The sequence below is a fragment of the Octodon degus genome, unplaced genomic scaffold (genome assembly GCF_000260255.1).
Source record: "Octodon degus isolate 3935 unplaced genomic scaffold, OctDeg1.0 scaffold00009, whole genome shotgun sequence".
NCBI lineage: Eukaryota > Metazoa > Chordata > Mammalia > Rodentia > Octodontidae > Octodon > Octodon degus.
The window spans coordinates 793,905-814,416 of record NW_004524585.1 but is presented as its reverse complement, the minus strand read 5'-3'; the positions used below and the strand labels follow the sequence as shown (position 1 = coordinate 814,416).

At 34.0% G+C, this 20,512-nt stretch overlaps 1 protein-coding gene across 1 annotated transcript in view; it reads right to left on the bottom strand.

Moving 5' to 3' along the window:
* Positions 1–1,426: 1,426 nt before the first annotated feature.
* The window catches only part of Rgs18 (regulator of G protein signaling 18), a 24,529-nt gene continuing 5,443 nt past the window's right edge, over positions 1,427–20,512 (bottom strand). Inside the window, exons 4-5 of the mRNA XM_004625292.2 lie at positions 3,976–4,142; positions 1,427–1,811 (exon numbers count right to left, since the gene is read on the bottom strand). Coding sequence (XP_004625349.1) covers positions 1,554–1,811; positions 3,976–4,142 — 425 coding nt within the window. The 3' untranslated portion in view covers positions 1,427–1,553. The remainder of the gene's footprint in view (positions 1,812–3,975; positions 4,143–20,512) is intronic.

Here is a 20,512-nt window from a genome sequence, read left to right as displayed (position 1 = left end):
ACTTAATTTTTTTTTTTTTTTATTTTAGGGAAGGGTCTACACAGTGTTCAGGGTCTCACTACTAGATTGAACTCATAGTGATCCACCTGTTTATAGCCTTCTAAGTACTGAGATTACAGATGCACACCACCATGCCCAGTTTCAGTTACCATCTCAGTGTGCCCCAGAGGCGGGGCTGGCATGGCAGGCCTGGGGATTGAACCCCTGCCCCTGTGCCTGCTTGCAGGCACTTTAATCCGCTGAGCTATTTGGCCGACCCAATACTTTTCTTTCATATTACTGAAGGTATAAAAATTAAGCTGACATTAAAATAAGTGATAGTACCTCAATTAAAACTATTGTAATATCATTCTATAAAAATGGTTATTTTTATTGATGATAATACGGATAATCAATCATTAGAAGAGGGCTGTATTGGTCAAATAAATTTAAACATATGAATAACAAATTTTAAATTCTTTATTATTTTAGAAGATACTTCAATTTAAAGGATAACATTTACCAAAGCTAAATGTGTAGTACATTTAAATACAGATATTTACGGACTGTGTAATATAGATTTAAATCAAATATTTCTGCACTGTAAACACATATATGCTTAGTAGTATAATTTTGGTTGAGTAACAGTATTAATTATGAATTATAATGAATTGAATGATAAGTTGTGAATATGAACAAATGGGACAGATGCCTGGCTTTCCAGGGCCTCAAATTCCTTTCTCCTTTACTTCTTCTTATTTCTAAACTCTTCCTCTAATTTAAAAGCACATATATGAGACCTGTTTATTCCTGGCAGAAGTGTTTTGCCTGCCATTGCCAAAGCCACTTCACCTGGCAGGTGAGGACACACTTGGCTTAGTGTCAACCTGCAGACGCCCTCCAACTGATTATGTAATCAGAAGCGAAGCTTCCGTGGGCCTGGCCAGGCCCACACTTACTTAGGAATGTGCTCTTGCTCACTTAGCAAAAGCCTATGTTTAACCTGAAAATTCCCTATTGATATATGCGACTTTATAAAAGTTCCCTTTGCTAGCTTAATTGTAAAATTGATGTGTTTGTATCCTTAAGCAGGATTAGTTCCAATGTTCATCCTTTCCCTTAATAAGAACTGGATCATATTTACATTACTATCAAAAGAAAGAGAGTATTCATCATAATGGGGAATGCTGTTGTAACATAAGGATATCTAAGTACTGTTGTTTACATCCAGCAAAAGTTATGCTTACTAGACACTGGGTCACAATTATGGCAGTTTTGCAAAAACGTAATCTTTACAATCTTATAAAACATTCAATTGTAAGGCTTACTGCCTTTTAACTAAGAAATGTGATTTGTGATTATAACTGGGAAGATAGCAAATGGAAAAATTTTAAATTATAGAATATATTGGAAGATACAGTATATATTTCTTATATAAAAGCTTGTATTTACATTTTTAAATCATTTTGTATGTTATATTTCACTTTTAAAAATGTAATCATTTCTTAACATAAACGTGCTACATCACAGAAGATGTACAAGTTTACCATCCAAATGAGCAAAATCAACTTTACTTATAACCAAATGGCAACATCTGATTTTACATCTTGGAATTCATTATAGGTAAATGAGCGCGACCGTCTCCTAAGATTTGTTGGTCTCTTAGGTCTTCCTTCTATCAAGTCTAAATAGATGTCAGATTTCAGAAAACGGGTGTAACTGTCTTGTTCCATGAGCTGATACACTCTGCTTTGTGCAGCATCGAAACTGTGAAGTGTGGGACGGGTGATGCTCTTAGCAATGACTTCTTTGGTGTGAAAATCAAGATTCACCTGTACAGACAGAGACAAACATACAGTTAATCTATTTAAGTAGTCACCTTTGAGAACACAGTTCAGGATGGATACCATGTTGTGTTTTAGACAGAGTATGCTTGGGTGGCTGTGTTGTATTTTTTTTTCCTGGGGTCCAGGGATCCGGTGATTTATTCTGGGTTGACAGTTCATTTGGCTTGTTTCTGTCTGTGCTCCTTCCTGGTCCTTTCCCACTCTCACAACAGCTGAATGTAGCAATGGTGTGTGTCATACAGACTGTTAGGTTAGCCCATTCATTTTCAACGTAGAGGACTGAATTTAATGTTAAATTATTTGAATTATGGAAAATAGTGAATGTGGGGTATATTGTGGATTTCATGATAAGGCATTGCTTAATCCCAGCATTCATTTGATTATGTCATGATGCCTTTCTACATGCAAATATATGCTAATATATAAATGTCTTCAAAAGGCAACACATTTTTTTAAAATGTGTTTAATCCTAGTACTGCTGATGCAGCTGGTTTCTCATTATTTCCAGGTAGGATTCTTTGTTTTCTCTGGGCAGCACAATACAGCTAGCTGCTTTTTCTAAAGATAATGTATAAGATTGGCACTGGGGAAGAGGGAATACTACAGTGAAAAGAAACAGCTTGAGACATACAGAACAAGAATAATGACCATCATTTCTGGTGGCATGATCATCCACAGAGATAATGCTACTTTATCAACAGTATTACAGTTTAAATCATAAATGTTCCCCATAGGCCCATTAGTTAAGAGCATCACTGCCAGTCTGGGTGCTGTTGGAAGGTGGTAGAATCATTAGGAGGGAACTAGTGGAGGAGCTTAAATCTTAGGGGTAGGTATGTCCTGAAAGAGGGCTTTGGGATCCTGTCCCTTTCTTCTCCTTTCCTTTTTACTTCCATCTTATGAGGTAAGTGGCTTTTGTTGTTGTTGTTTTCTGCCATGACCTTCATTATGCTGTACTGATTTTTCCACAAGCCTGAAGCAAAGGGACAAAGTGCTCATGGACTAAACACTGTAGGCTGTTTAGTCCTTTCCTTCTGTAGGCTGATTTGTCTCAGGCAGTTGTTATAGAAAGCTAATACAGACAGTATTAATTTACAGGCAAACAAAACTTTAAAGTTTGATAGTTTTACCCCCTAAATGAAACTCATAATCAAAACAAGATACTGCAATTGTTTCTTCACTTGAAACATTGCTTAGTTTCCGTTATTTCTCTGCCATGAAATTTTCTTTTACTCTATGCTACATCAGAGAAATCACTCTTGGTATAAAAAATTTGCATAGATGGACAACAAAATGCTAAAATGAGACCACTTCCCTCATTTCTTTTCAGGAGACACCAGGGAAGTCTTGGCCCACATTCACAGATAGGCAGGGAGGGAACACCTAAGTGGATGGGGGAAGAGAGCAGATGGCTCCGGAAAGCAGCAGTGTAGGTGTGTTGGACAGGGGGACCTCATAGATAGGCCTTCCAGGAGAAAGGTGATCCCAAGGAGGAGGGAACAACAATGGGAGGAGGGAACACCTGAGGCTCAGGAGGGAGCCCCTGGGACACCACAGCCAAAGGGGAAGGGGAAAGAAATTCCCTTGGAAGAAACGTACTCCAGGAGTGGGGAGGATCCTAGGACTGAAGGTGGTGGGGAAGGATAGGGGAGTTTCTTGCCATTTTACAGTCTCCCACCAAGAGAGAAAGACATGTGTCCTTGGACTCACCTGAGATGTGCAATTGAGAGAACCCAGTGAGGTAAATACTGTCTTGATTAGAAAAATAATAATAAAATGAGACAACTCAATATTAAAATGGCACATGTTAACCATGCCTTAATGTCTCTTGGCTTCATCACTTACAGAAATACTCAGTTTCAATGAGAAGTTGCTTTTGTAGAGGTGGTTAACATGCAGTGCTATTGTTTGTATTCACTCAGTGTAGATGAAAATAACTCTAAGGAGTGACTTCAATTGTACATTTGCTTCCCCTGTGATATCTTGTAACATATCATGTTTTCTATATAAATCTATATAAATAATATTTTTGCATCAACAAAGTCTTATACTTTATGGTAGACCATGTGGGAGGACCAATTTGATGAAGGCTGCTTCTCTCAAATTTTTTTCAGGTAGTTATAAATTTTTCTAATCATCTTTACTATACCTCTTGTGGAGCATCAGTCTGTATAAATTTCTCATATATTGCTTTTGCTTTAAGGATAATTTGTTGAGGTTCCTTGCTTTTCTTGAATTCTTCGCAGGCTATCCAAAATTCAATATTTTCCTCACTGAATTCGGTTTTAAGAAATTTGGTAAAAGCATCCAGTCCATCTACCAAAAAAATAAAAATAAAAATAAAAATATAAACAAAAAGTAAAAAGGCAGATAATATCAATGGTGGAAATATTCTACTTGGTATTAAAGCATAACTATAAATATTAACAGAAAAGATATGAATTTTCTCTAATATACCCCAGCACTCAGAATTAGTGTTAATTCATATAAATTAACTCTAATTTCATAACTATGAAAGATAAGCTTAATTCTTGTTGAAATAAGGCTGAAATACTTAGGTCTAAGTACTCACACCTAAGATTTAAGTAGGATTTCTATTACAGATTTCAGTTTGTGTTGCTTTTATCTATTTGCCTTCTATAGTGTTGGGATTGTTCAACAGACTCAAGATTTTTTTCTTTGGAACTCATCCTCACCCCTTCTAGACAAATTCCCTATACAAATGGTTTTTTCTTCCCAAGGGTTCCATAGGCCTCTTTCCCGAGTACATCCACCAGGAGAACACTCACTCCTTGGTAGTTATGCATTTGGTTCCACGTGTGGGCAGGGCTTACTTTTGCAGACTGGAAAGTCTCAGTTATCACAGAGGCCTCTCACAGTGTGTAGATAAACAATGAATGGGAAGAAAGAAGGAATAGGCTATATTGAATTAGGAAATGTTTATGGATTTTAAATTCAAGTGTAGTCTTCCAAGTGGTTTCCAGAGTATATTTGTCAAACAAAAGGGATGTATATATTTTAAAAACTTAGATTGATCAATAATTCTTAACTATTTAGACATATAATATGATATTTTGTTTTACTGTTTTCTAGTTTTCCCTCCCCTTCTCTTCTCTATCCTCCTGGCTTCTCTTTCATGGTATTTTTTTTCTCAAAGCACTTCCCTGGTATAATTTATGCATATTATTCGCATCTGAAAGGAAAATGGCATTACAAAGAAGGAAAATAATAAAATTTATGAGTTAAATTTTGACATTAAGAAAATTTATATCCCATCACAAGGCATCACCAAAAGAAAAATCTGCTTTTGTTTTCAAAATTCTTCCAACTACTGAAATATCTCTTTTTACACATATCAATGCTTCGATTAAGTTTTCTATGCTTGGCCACTTACTCACCTCTTCTCATTTACTACATTAAAATGCACTTCTATTTGACATTCCATTTAAACAATTTTTTTCCAATTGACATATTATGTTTAGTGAACATCTTTTATTCAATCCATATTACTCTTCTCTACAACAATCACCATGATAAAAATTGATCTGTAATTTATTTTAATGGCACCTACACTGCTGAGTTTTCTCTTACATATCTACACTTGCTTCTCTGTATGTTTTTTTCAGTTTATTCTTATTCATCTGTCACTTAAATATATTTTTCTGGAAAATTATCACAAATATAACCAATATATTGATGATTTTTATAACTCAAATCCATCCATCCTCCTTTCTTAGCACCAAGCTTTAGTGGACCAATCTGTGGTTAATGTTTCCATTGAATTTCACACCAAAATAGTCATGTCATATTTGAGGTCATCATCTTTACTTCAAATATTTTCTGTATATAAGGTGATCAAAAACTAGTGTGTGATTAAGTAAAATGCATAGTAAAAGATACATTGTTGTTAGCACTCCCTTATATTGAATACACCTATTCCCTCGTTCCTTCCATATCCTGAAGCAGTTATGGAAGTCTTGTTTCATGAATGTCATTAGGAGTTGTGATCTAAGCTGTGGTACCTGCTGCTGCCAGTTTCTAAGCAATGGAAAGATGGGCCCATACAAACATTATGGTGTGTCCCTGTCCATGTGTTTCTCTGGATCTCACACTAAGCAACTTCTGGCCCTACTCCAAAGTCAAAAAGGTCAAAAACGCAAATGTTTTGAACTGATTCAGGCAGCCATGACAATACAAATTGAAGATGCTTCTGGAAGGAAACTTCCAGAACTACTTTGGAAAGTAACAAGAAGTTTAGGATAAGTGCATTCAAAATGAGGGACAATACTTTTAGGAAGCTAAGGGAAATACATATTTTATTGTAATGATTTAAAAAATTTAAATTTTTACTGTATTTTGTGATAAAACTTCATGTTTCCCATTCCTTCACATCATCCACTTAGGGTCATAAACCAATTTCCCCTTACCTTCATGTAGTTCATACTTACATATGGTCAATTTCATGCATATTAGCCTCTTTTTTCATTATATGAAATCTATAACTGCTTTCATCAGATCAGAGTGATCTCTTATGTAGATTATTATAAGAAACTCCTAATATAACTCTGTATCCAAGTTTCTTGCAATTCTCCTCCATTATCTCACTTTACCAGAGTCTCATTCACAATATCTTTCTGCAGGGCAAATTTTATGATTCTTCACTGTTTAAAAATTTCCACTATTGCCCAGCTTTATCACTTTCTAAGCTGCAATCGCAGAGAAATCTTTCTCCTTCAATGCATATGCCATATTTCTGCAACTCTTAGCTCTAGCTCCTGAGAGAGATGCTTTATACTTTCATATGCCAACTTCATCTATCTGATTTCTTCAGTCTAGTTCACATAGTATGTTCACATTTAAATTTCAAGTAATTTTATTTGAAAAAACTTCATCACTCCTTGAATAAGTAGAGCTCCATTTATATATGGCATTCTAGTGTCCTTGATAACATTTAAATTAGCATACTACGTTTTCTTTTTTTTTCCCTTTGCTACATTAGGAGATTCATAAGATTAAAACCTATGTCTAACTTGCCACCAAATCTTCTGTTCTCAGCATGAAGAAATTATTGAATAATTACTTATGAAAAAATTTATAAATAATATAATTGATAAAAAATTCCACTTTCTCCAAAATAGGCCAACTCAAGATGAGAGCAGAAATTAATGCATTGGAGACAAAGAAAACAATGCAAAAAATAAACAAATCAAAGAACCACTCTCATTGGTTCTTTGAAAGAATAAATAAAATTGATAAACCCTTAGCCAACCTAGTCAAAAAAGGAAAGAAAAAACTCAAATTCATGCAATAAAGAGAGAAAAGGACAAAAGAACTGTAGACATTGGAGAAATTCAGATCATCAATACCTACTCCCAAATCTTTAGTATCAAAAGGATGGAAAACACAGAGGAAATGGACAGTTTCCCAGATACATATGAAATGCCAAAGCTGAGTCAAGAAGATATAAAAACTCTGAGTAACCCAATAATGAGAAACAAAATTGAAAATTAATAAAAAAAAACCTACTAACAAAGAAAAGCCCAGGACCTGATGGATTCATAGTAGAATTCTACAAGAAATCTAGACAAGATTTAAGGCCAACTTGTCTTAAACCCTTCCATGAAATTGAACGGGAAGCAATTAGCCCAAACTCATTGCTGGATGCAATTATTATTCTGATTCCCAAACCAGAGAAGAATCCAACTAAAAAAGTGAACTATAAGCCGATCTCTCTAATGAATTTTGATGCAAAAAATCTTCAATAAAATACTAGCAAACAGAGTGCAGCAAATCATCAAGAAAATTATACATCATCACCAAGTGAGATTCATTTCAGAAATGCGGGGATGGCTCAACATACAAAAATCCGTAAATGTAATATACCACATCATTTAGACCCAAGAACAAAAACCACATGATCATCTCAATAGATGCAGAAAAAGCTTTTGACAAACTCCAACACTCATTTATGATTAAAAACCCTACAGGTAATTGGAATAGATGGTCTATATTGCAACTTAATAAAGCTGTCTATGAGAAACCAAGAGCCAACAGCCTACTAAATCGAAAAGACTGAAGGCCTTCAATTTAAAATCAGGAATAAGACAAGGATGTCCACTGTATTCAATCCTATTAAATATAGTTCTGGAAACATTAGTCAGGGCAATTAGACAAGAGACAGAAATAAAAGGAATAAAGACTGCAAAGAAGTAAAATTATCATTATTTGCAGATGACATGATACTCTATATAGAGGACCACAAATACTCCACCAAGAGTCTTGTATCTTTAATCATCAAATTCAGCAATGTAGCAGGATACAAAGTCAGCACCGAAAAATCAGCAGCATTTTTGTACACAATGAACACACTGAGAAAGAAATTAGGGAAGCCATGTCTTTCACTATAATGTCCCCCCAAAAAAGAAATACTTAGGAATCAATCTCACAAAGGATATTAAAGACTTATTCAGTGAAAATTATGATATTCAGAGAATAGAGATTGCAGAGAAGTGTTCCAGGATAGGAAGAACCAACCTTGTGAAAATGGCCATACTCCATATGAATCTTGATTAAAATATCATTAGTATACCTTACAGAGCTACAGAAAACTTTCCTCAAATTTACTTGGAACCCAAAGAGACTTAGAATATCAAAAGCAATTGGGAGACAAAGGAACAGCAGGAGGTATCACAATCTCTGACATGAAATTATATTATAAAGCTACTATGATAAAATCAGCATGGTACTGGCATAGAGACAGAACTGAGGATCAATAGAACAGATTAGAAGATGAAGATACACTCAGCCACCTTATCTTTAATAGAGGGGTCAAATTTGCCCACTGGAAGAAAGATAGCCTCTTTAATAAATGTTCATGGAAAAACTGGCTTTCCACATGCTGAAAACTAAAACTAGACCTATTCCTATCACCATGCACAAAGCCACAGTCAAAATGATCTAAGATTTAAATATTAAGACAGAAACACTAAATCTTCTGGAGGAAAATGTATGTATTAAGTCTTAAAAGCACAGGCATAGTTTGGGAGTTCATGAACAAAAAGCAAAACACACAGGAAATACTTCAACCAACAACTGGGATCTTATCTTTTGAAAATTTTCTGCCCTTCAAAGGAAATCTCCCACCAAGTAGAAAGAAACTACATAAACTGGAAAAAATTATAGCCTACTGTCCTTCCCACAAAGGTCCTATATAGAATATATAAAGAATGAGAAAAAATCAGGGCTCCCAATTCAAAGACCCAATCCAAAAATGGGTATCTCAGATGAATATACACTTCTCAGAGGAAAAAATATAAATGACAAGTAAATACATGAAAAAATATCTAACATAATTTGTCATTTGATAAATACAAATTAAAACAACACTGAGATTTCATCTTACTCCATAAAGAATGGCTAACATCAAGAAGTCAGCCAATAACAAATGCTGGCGAGACTGTGGAGAAAAAGGAACACTGTTGGTGGGAAGGCAGAGTGGAATAGCCACAGTAGAAAGCAATGTGGACACTCCTTTAAAAGCTAGTACTGGAAGTCCTGTGAAAGTCAGATATTCTCCTGCTAGGTATTTTCCTAGAAGAACTGAAAACTGCTTACAAAAATGAAATATGTGCACCCGTGTTTATAGCAGTGAAATATGCTCAATATTGGAAACAACCCAGATGCCAATCAACTGAGAAATGGATAAAGAATATGTGGCATTTTTACAAAGAGTATTATTAAGCTATAAAACAGGATGAGTTTGAGTATTTTGTTGGTAAAGGGATGCAAGTAGAGACCATAGTTGTAAGTGACATAAATCAGACCCATATGTGCAAACATCATATGGTTTCCTTAGTGTGAAAACCTGAAGGAGAAAAATGGAATCTAAAAGACACAATAGATACTGGGAAAAGGGAATGAACTTATTCAAAAGGAAGGATTTACTGAGTTGGGGCAAAGGTCAGGAGAGAGAGTGGGGTAAAGAGATTTATTTATGCATGTAAACAGGATGGTGTGGGCAATTGTACTGTGCATTTCTGTTAGTCTATGAATAAAAGCAGTTAATGCTTTAACTTTTTGCATCTCTTTTGTTCAACTGTTTGTAATTTTTCTCTTCTTATTTTCTGATACCTTTTTCTTTTTTTCTTCCAATTTTACATGCATATATCTGGTAATATGTATAACTGTAACACTATGTACTATAATACTGTGAAATTCATATTACTTTAAGTGAAATTATGTATCACCTGTACATGTTTCTGTTTCAATTCTAATTTGTACTCTCTTTAAAAAATAAAGATAATAAAAATTCTAAAGTTTTAGTAAAAATCTACAATTTGAATAAAAATAGAAACACACACTGTTTAGGAAAATATTTTAGGAAATATTTATATATAGTGAACTGTCAGACTTACGTGTAATAGAAACTGACCATCATAGTCAGTTAGCATAAAAAGCAAAACAGAACAAAAAAATCTTTTCTTACTGTCAATATGTACAAATACATGTAATTAAAATGTATCAGACTCTTTAAAGAAATCCATGTGTCCCCAAACTTGATGCCACACAACATTTAATTAATATTCTAATTTTATACTTGGCAAGAAAAATTTTAATATGGTTTATCTGCTTCTTTGGATATGTGAAAAGTTAAAGAAAGAGCTATCAGTGACAGTTTTATTTCTTAATCCATATTGTTACATTGGAATTCAGCCTCCAGAGTTATGTGTGTGTGAACTATACTAAGAATTGAGCCCTTCCTAGGATGCTAGAGAGATGAAACATCAGTTTTCAGAGGCTGTGAGTTTGAATCCAGCTCATATGAGATTCAGAAAAGCCCAAAAATCCTTAGTGATGGTGGTATATCACTGAATGTTACTTAAGTATATTCTACACTCTAAAGTGCATTTTTCATTTTGATCAAACAACATATCATGTGACTTTTTCTGTATACATAATGTCCTCCTGAACATCACATTAATTTATTGAAAAAATATTTTATAATAGTACACAATAATATTACAGACATGGTTCTTGAATACCAGAAATTCTAGAGGCACACTAATTCCCTAATTTGACATTAGATCAATAGAATCTTACCTTAAACAACAACAACAACAACAACAACAACAACAACAACAAAAATTACTATTAAAACTTGTAATAGAGGAAAGCCATAGCAGGGAAAGTTAGTTATCTTAAAGACTATGTATTTTTTCTAGTAGGTATTTGAATTAAAATTTGAAACTCATAGGAAAGTTAAAAGATATCTCTGAGTATTAGGAAAGAAAGCAGAAGAACTCAAAATTGAAATTAAAGCAGAAATATAGCACATTAAAATGTGTGACGTGTAGCTCATTGATGATTTGATTGAATGAAATTTTGTACTAGTAAAAGAAAAATGTCACTAAAATAAAGATCTAAGTTTATCACTTTAATAAGTTTGAGAAACAAGAACAAATGAAACTCACATGAAATAGAAAGTGAAAGCATTAATAAAAAGAACAGAACTCTGTGTTAAGAGAACAACTTAAGTTTGCAGACCAAAAGTTAGAGAAAAAGAAGGGCTGCAAGGACAGCCAACTTTTAAGCCCAAGCCTTTCAAGGTCAGTGAGGAGTCAGGACATAGGAGCACCTGTACTGTTACATCCTGTAACTCAGTGGTGTCCCAAATTTTCTGATCAATGAGATTATGGGGCCACAGAGGAAAGCAATTGATGTTGTAGAGTGTGCCTAATGAGAGTAACATGGAGAGAAAGCATTCTCTTAGGCTTTCACAGGGAACAAATTGGTCAAGCAATGGCCGTGACTCATCCACATGGCTGACACTGACAAAGGATCTACAAACTGTGGTACAGGGTTTCAGGCTAAATCCTGAGGAGATTTGAATGACCTTGTCATGTACAAAAGTTATATTTCTTGTTATATAGGTCTTGCTTTATCTTGGTCTTAACCATCCAGCAGAAAAGTATAAAAACGAGGTAAAAAAAATAAAGCCATATTAATATGCTGAGCTGTAAAAAGCTCAAGTCAACAACTTCTGACACTGCCAATCCTATGGATAACCCACTACTATTATGTACAACTGGACTATATTGGATTATTTTGCTGAATTCACACACCTACACTATTTAAATGACAATGGAACACCCATCTCTGACAAAACTAAACAAAAAAGGGGATACAAATGAAGGACTGTTTTGTATCTGTATATACAAAATAGTTAGGATAGATATACAGCTACTTTGTCTTAATTCAATGAGAAGAAAGATTTGTACTAATAGTGTTTGAACAGGATATCATTACTGCATCTTGTATTATGAATAACCACTATGAAGGCAACAATATGCAATGTATTAATTATTGAAACTGTCCTACTAAAAAAAAAGAAGAAGAAAAAAAAGAAAAAGAAAACACCTAGAGAGCCGGCCAAATATCTTAGTGGATTAAAGCATCTGCAGGTGCAGGAGCATGGGGGGTGGGGTTCAAAACCCTGGGCCTGTCGTTCTGGTCCTGACTCGGAGGAGCTTTGAGACAGCAATTGAGATTGAGCTTGGTGGCATGTACCTGTAAGGCCAGCTCTTGGGAGGCTGTAAACAGGCAGATCACTATGAGTCTGATCTAATAGTGAGAATATAGACCCTTCCCTAAAATACAAAAAAAAAAAAAAGGAAAGAAAAAAGAAAACACTTAGAGAAAAAATTTAATAAAAATCAAGGTTGATTCTTTGAATACATGAATAAGATCCTTAAAATCCTATTTTTTCATTACAAAGAAAATTGTCAATATTACCACAGATTTTATAGATATTCCATAATTACTAAGTGAAAATTCTGAATGACTTTATGCTACTATGCATAATTTATAATAAAAGACAAAATTATAAATTTTAATGACTACTCAAACTGATACCAAAAATGTTTCACAGTCTAATAGCATAACTCAATTTAGAAGTAGATTTATTTTTAAAAATCATCTCCAAATGAAGATAATATAACCTTGAGGCCTAGATTTGGTGAGTTCTGTAAGTTACAAAAATTTCTAATTTTGTACGATTTCTTCTAGAAAAGAGAAAGAAATGAATATATTGTCTCATTTTATAAAAGTATGATCACTCTAAAAACCACATCTGACAAATATATTATTTCTTCTTTCTCAAAATAAAAATGCCAGCAAAAGACAAAAGTTATGTAACATTATTTGTCATTACAGGCATAAACATTCTGAAAAAACGTTAACATTAGGATTTTGTAAAGAGAAGATCCAAATATTCTGGCAGTAGGGCTAAAAATTCTGAAAACGAGTGTATAAATTTTATGCCTGCATAACTTATTTTCACATATATTTCCATTTGTTATATTCATTACTCTCTAAAACTCTTCTTCATATATATATATATATATATATATATATATCCATGTATATATCTATCCATGCATAATGAAGCAAGAGGAATGGATCTCTTGGTAGAATGATAGCAATAACTATTTTTTTACATGTTTATAGGTTCTAAAATATTAAGAATTCTCTCTATGTAATACCTCATTTAATTTGTTTTCAACACATGCCTAAATATATTTTATATTTTTATACAAATGGGGAAATAATATCAGGTAAATATAATTGTCTTGATCTCTCTTTTCAAAAAATATGGAAGTTTATTTATTCAAAAAGATTGTATTTCTTGTGGTGGTCAGTACAATAGCCCTAAATCTCATAACCTGTGAATACATTACCTTATATGTAAAAGAACTTTGCACATTGGACAATGGCTGAGGACTGTAAGACAAATTAACTAAATAAAGCAAACCCAATCATAAGACCAGTGATGCCGGAGGAGAAAGTCAAAACCTTGCTGCAGATGTTGAAGATGGAAGAAGATAGTAATGAATTAGATAATGTGATGAATTCTAGAAGGTAGGATTGGTCCTACATTTGTACCCAGCAAAAGAATGAAGAATGTGGTGTGTTGTAAAACTCTGAAGAACTTAATCCTGTAAGAGACCTGAGAAGAGAGGCATTCTTGATGAAATCTTCCACAAGAAATGTGAACATGCTAACACCTTGATTTATTTTTGTGAAGGTAGGGATCATGGAGTCCTAGATAGTAAATGTATGTTTTAATCACTAATGTTTTCCTTATCTCTTCTAGCAGCAAAACAAAATCAATACATTCCTCAAATTTCCTCAAATTTCACTTTACATATCACAATTTACTTCTCCTGTAAATAGTATTGGTTCTATCTGTCAAGAAGCAACATTTTATGTTGTAAGCAATCTTTTAAATATAAAAAAGTTCCAGCAACTTAATGTGTATAATTCGGCCATGGGCAACAATTTGTGAAAACAACCAGGTATCTCTAAGTGTTAGTGTACAAATGTGTCTGACCACTACACTGACATAACTTTCTTCTACCTCACTGCCACTTTCATTACTATTTTCACTAGGGCAAGTGCAAGTTCTGCTACTTCTTTTCTTCAGGAAATTGACATATGCAGCTGAAGTTTGAAGTGAATAAGCACCAGGTTTTAGTGAAGAAACTAAGAAATAGAGGGAAGATCAGGCTCAATAAGCATTGAGGAAGCATCTTATAGTTACAAGGAACTTGAAGAAATTGTCAATGGATGTTAGATGCAGGTAAAACAATTCCAACTCTAGCACAATAACCTTACGCAGGTGGTTTCTGAATGAGTCAGCAAGTTGTGACCATTAACACACATCCAATGTGATCAGTGTGATATTTATTACTCTTCTTATTTCACAAGCTCAGTTAGTGTATTATTTTCAAGATTTATTTCTCACACAGACTCTGCACTTTTTCTCCAAATGTAAAAGGAAAACATAAATGTCAATGATTCTTTGAAACATTTTGATACATAGCAGAGTTCCACCAAATACCTAAAAATATATACATTTTTCAGTACAAAGTCAATGGGCTATTTCTGGTTTTAGTGTTTTTAAACCTAAATAGCTGCCAAATTGAACAATAGGGAGGCAGACAGGCAGGTTTTGCCATGGTGTACTAGCATTAAGTACCCATAGTAATGTTTGTTAGAGTGTCTTTGCTTGATCTCCCTTTCCACGATTCTATTTACCACATGTGTGTAAGTGCCTGAATTTGTTTTTAAAAAAGTGGTTTGTATCACAGCTATTGTCTAAGAGAGAGTACAGTCTTTTAATTTTCAAAATTTAATTGCAATCCTTTCAAGACTTTAGATTAATCTGGACTCTTGTGCTGAGAATTTCAAGACATAGGCCAAATAAGCATCTAGTGGGTACTGACTGGCAATAGTTGAAAAAGCTTTCTTTAAAAAACATGTTGTTTAAAAAATTTCATTGCTTAATCAGTTTGATTTTATGTTTTTCTGTCTTTATTTCTTATCCATCTTGTTCTGTAATAGTTCCTGAAGGAAAAAGAAAACTAAGGCAAGCTATGTTTTTCAGCTTCTACATTGACATCAGAAAGATTTTGAAATGTGGAGCATGTTTAGGTCTGTAATAGAAAGCTGTGTCAAAAACATAATCAGTGCTGTACCAACTGGTCTGATCCAAATTTTCCCTTGATGAATATTGGCTATGATTAAAATATATATAGCTGTTCTGCAACCTTTTACTTCCTCTTTCAAATTTCTGAAATGTTTACTCTTTCTCCAAAATTAATGTCCATTCTTTGTTGTGTCATACCCTAAAATGTATGCACACATACACACATATATAAAATCTCTTCATTTGTCTCTAATAAGCATTTTCAGAACTCATAGGTTCTTTATATTTTTCTAATAGGATACTAAAATTTCTTACAGAAGTGTCAGTATGTTGTTATTCATTACTTGGTAATTGCTACAAACTAGACTTCTATAGAGAATTTCTTGGTAGGTAGTAGGAAATATTTGAAAGAGCAAAAGATTATGAGAACATTTTCAGATCACCCAAATTTCAAAACCACAAAGTATTCATATTAAAATGAAAAATTAAATTTTGCCCTCTGCTGATATTCAAAGTATATCAGTGGGGGTTATTGCTCCATTTGTATATTTTATAAGAAGAATTTTTGCTTGTTTTATTTATTTATTTTAGTTTTATCTATTTTTTTTTTGTGTGTGTGTGTGTGTGTGTGGCTAGCTCAGCCCACCAGGGGGCGGGGCTGGCTGGCATGTGGTTCTGGGGGATTGAACCGCGGTCCCTGTGCTTTTTTGCTAAGCTTGTTCTAAGTAGGTGCTTTAGACCACTGAGCCATCTCACCAGCCACTTGTTTTATTATTTAAATAAAAATTGATGCAAAGTTGAAAAAAATGAAATACCTGTTCTATTTTAATGAGGGAAAAGTCTGCTCTAGGCTAGATTTTATAGGAGACCAAGTATCTGTTTATTTGATTTGTGAGCAAAGTTGCATTGACCCCAGTGAAGGAAGAATTTTCAAATTTCAATTTAATTTATTCTAATTCATGTGTCATCATAGATTGAACAGGTTATAATACCAAATTACTCCTTAAGCAAACTCATACATAATTGTGATAATTTAAGAAAAACAATCATGACTTTAACTCTCAGTGGAACTCACAAAAATTGTTCATAATGCAGATAACTGAAAATTGTTAGTTATTAAACATTCCTTTCTTTCTAATTTATTTATGAATCACCTGGTATGAACTTGAGGACTCTTACATGCATGCATGAAATAAAACTAATTATAATAGTTAATATTTTGAGTGTCTTCTAAGGTCTTAGGACATTGCTATTTTTTTCACTGACAAAACTCTATTTTGTGCATCACCTTTATGGAGTACAGTACATCTTGCTATATTAGTGTTTGCAGATGAAGGAGATGATGTTCAGAAACTTAAGTTAGTCTACATCTAATGCCTGCTGAAATGATTGAATATAGCTTTCTCTTGTTTAAAATTGTAGACCATTATCAGTAAACTTCCATGAACATGGAAAAAGTTTAATTGTTGAGAGGTTTTGGAAATGAATAGGCAACATGGGAGCATATGTACCAAAGACTGAGGAAGGATAATTGTAAGGTTATTTATTTTGCTTGGAGCACCGGAAGAAAATCAGATTGTAAGGAATTCAAATAGAAGTCTTCCGAGGGTGGGCAAGATAGCTCAGTGGACTAAGTGCCTAAGGGACGGGAGTTTGATTTCTGATACTACAAGCATGCAGAGCCTACCACCAAGCCTGGGTGTGGTGGTGCGCGCCTGTAATTCCAGCGCTGGAAAGCTGGAAACAAGAGGATCACTACGAGTCTGTTCTGCATAGTGAGATCCTGTACAAGGAAAATCAAACCAAAACAAAACAAATAAAAGTCTTCCAAATACTAGCATAAGCATTATATCAAATATAGTTCCTGAGTAACTCAAAAATCAAGACTATTGCATCTGCACCAGCTGCTGCACTCTGCGATATTATGCAAAAGCCTTTTGTTAACAGGGTTAGTCTTGAGTTTGACATAGATATTCAAAATGAAGTCAGAGTGCTACTATGAAGAAAAGTGCTGTGTGTCTATGAGGGCTCATGATGTGTGAACCAAAATGAATGAATTTTGTGTGCCTAATATGACTATAATGGTCAAGAATAAATAATAATTCAAGAAATGAGTGATAAATAAATGAAAAAGGCATTCATTTATTCAAAATGTTAAATAAATTGCTTTTTAAAAAGTCTTATGCAATGTTGTGCACGTTTATCCCAAAGCACTCATTACGTCTCTTTTCTCTTACTCATTTTGGACAGCGCATTAAGTCAGGTCACAATAGAGCCATTTCTCACAGTGAGGCAGTGACTGAGGGCACAGTGCTTCAGGAGGCAGCGGGGGTGAATGCAGCTGCCAAACGTGCTTGATAGAACCAGGGATTAGAATTCACACTGGAAGATGCTGGCTCAATGTGTCATGCAAATAAAATGCTTGTAATTGCATGTTTCTAAATTGAAACTCTGGCATCTGTTGGAGTATTTTTCTGATGCCAACAAACCAAATGAATCAAAAAGTCAAGAAACTTTGAAATTGGAAACCCAAATACAATATAATGTCCTAAGTACTAGGTTCATTTGGTAATGTTTATGGTCTGACCTGGTATGGATATAGGATTTCTTTTGCAATGACTATTTTTAGGATCCATTTCCAATTTAGAGTGGGTTTTATTTTTATTTTTATTATTTAAAAAATAAAGAATTTTCTTTAGGTCAACTTGCAACAGGAAATTTAATTTGTAGGACACTAGACTCTTTTATCATGCAGAGAATTGTTAACTGGTAAACTATAATTGGCAAGAGCAACTTGAAAAGTCACAAAGTGAATAGTGTAGTGGGAAGTACTTCCTTCCTTCCCTAAAAATGAAGCATGCATCTTGCAGGCTTTCCTCAAAGAAAATAATGAGCATTTTTTGCAGTGTAATCAGTTCATATATTTTAATCAAGATACTATGGAGATACACATGTTCCACTGCTATCATTATATGCTGTAACTTGTTCTCAGAAATACTTTTTAATAGCCAGACTTCAAAGTACAGTAAATATGAATGGCAATGAAATTAGTGATCTTTAGTTCATTTTTTGTTGCTTATTCTTTTATCTTCAGGTTCTACACAATTTATCCACACTTAGCAATCTGGAAAGTTAATCAATTTTCCTTCTTCCATTTTTTTTATTAACTAAGTTTATAGGTACATTTTAGTGATACATAGAGATCACATCATCATAAGGAATTTGTAATTGTACGTTCTTCTGACAGAAAGTTTTTGCATCTTAAGATTTTTATAGATACTCCGTTCATAGTGTTCCAACTTTTCATCCAACAGACTTAGGTTTTGAATGGGCAAAGTCTCCCAAAATCTGTCACCAATTTGATTTTCAAATATTTATCTTGATTACTGTCTGCTTTAATGAATGTGAACTGCTTACTTTTTCAGATTATATAAAAATTTATTTCTCTCTTCATTTTCATGCTATTTTCTCTGATCGAGAATGTGACCTTTTCTTCTGTCTTGAATTCTCACATGCATCTGTTTAATCACTCTTTAGTGATTTTCTGAAGTCTACGTAATATGTTTAAAATTCCGTAGCATTTAAAAAGCTAGCCAATTATTTAATAGGCTGTGTATTCTGTAAAATACTTTCAAAGATGCCTTACACAGAACCTTATACCCACAGGCATATAAATAATATAACATCTTGCCTATAATATATATAATGTTACTTACATCAATACATTCTGTGTATACAGTGATAACTTTTGTAAAGTCACTCACAGGAAACTGACGTAGACATTCTGAAATTGATCTTGAATCGAAGATGCAATCTGATACTGGTTCTTAAAATATTACTGCTCTAATTTTGTCAAAAGAACTTGGGAATTACTAATATGCATAAATAAATTTAAATTATAACTTTTATGACTCATTTTGTAACTTCCAATAAATATATCAACAAATGACAATCTAAGAAAATACATCGCAGTAGCTACATAGAAATAAGTGAAGCTTAAAGACATTGGTGGATTCATTGTGGCAAAATTCACTATATAATATGCTTGAGTTCATTTTTTAAAAACATGTTTTACTTTAAAATAGAATGATATTTACAGAAGGTGTGAAGATAGTACAACATTTCCATATACCTTCCATTCAATTTCTCCTTGTTATTAATATCCTATATTGATATGATACATATGCTATAATTAAGGATTCTATTTTGATACATAGCATTAGCTAATGTCCACACTATATTTATTTATTTTTATTTATTTATTTATTTTTTGAGAGTAAGATCAATTTTATTTAATATAACAGCCCTCAGGTTCCCCGCCTGGTGGCGCTGCGGCAGGCAGGGAAGGCCACCCTGGTTCAGCGCCAGCCGCTACCCTTTCTACCTCCCCCAAAGGCAGCCTCCAAAACTGCCCAGGATCTCGGGAGCCCACCTTGGTAGCAGGGAATAAATAAAAAGAATTAGTAAGAAAAATACACACTTCATTTTTCTATTAAAAACAGTATTGGCTGTAGGCAATCCTTTCTCATCTCCTGGCCCTCAGCTTGGCCGAGGGCGATGGCACTCCCTTCTGGGCACTGCCTGTGGCCTCCTGTCCAAGTGGCCTTGCAAAGGTGCCCACCTGAGCCGCACGGCTTCCCGCCTGCAGTGGGTGAGGTCACAGAGGACGGGACGCTTTCTGGTCATTTCTGAAGACCAAGCACTAGCCGGAGCTTCAGGCCCACACTATATTTATTAAAGTTTACTTCTCCATCTAAGTGCACTAAACTAAAAGAATAAAATTTGCATAAAATGTAGAATCATTAAAGCACTGCCCTGGATACATGTGTTTCCATGGAACCCAACAAAATCCAGTATTTTATCTTTTGGTTTGATGTGTATTATTTGTCATCTGAAGTCTACTCTCCCTTTTCCAGATTTTTCAAATATAGTACTCAGTAAAGAATTGTTTCATTTTTAAACATCTAAGTAAACTTCATTTCTCCAAGCCTCATTCTCTTACTGTTCTTTGCTTAGATGGTCTCCTTTACTCTTTGTCCAGCTTACAGTATTTTGATTAATCCCATAAAACATAGGGTAAGAATGTTCTGTTCTGTGGTTTAAGTCCTAAAGCTGCTAAAAATCAAATTGCAGTGTTTTTAAAATTGTCTATTTTAATCAAGTGAAATATATATCAGGATATGTGATCAAGCTATAAGTT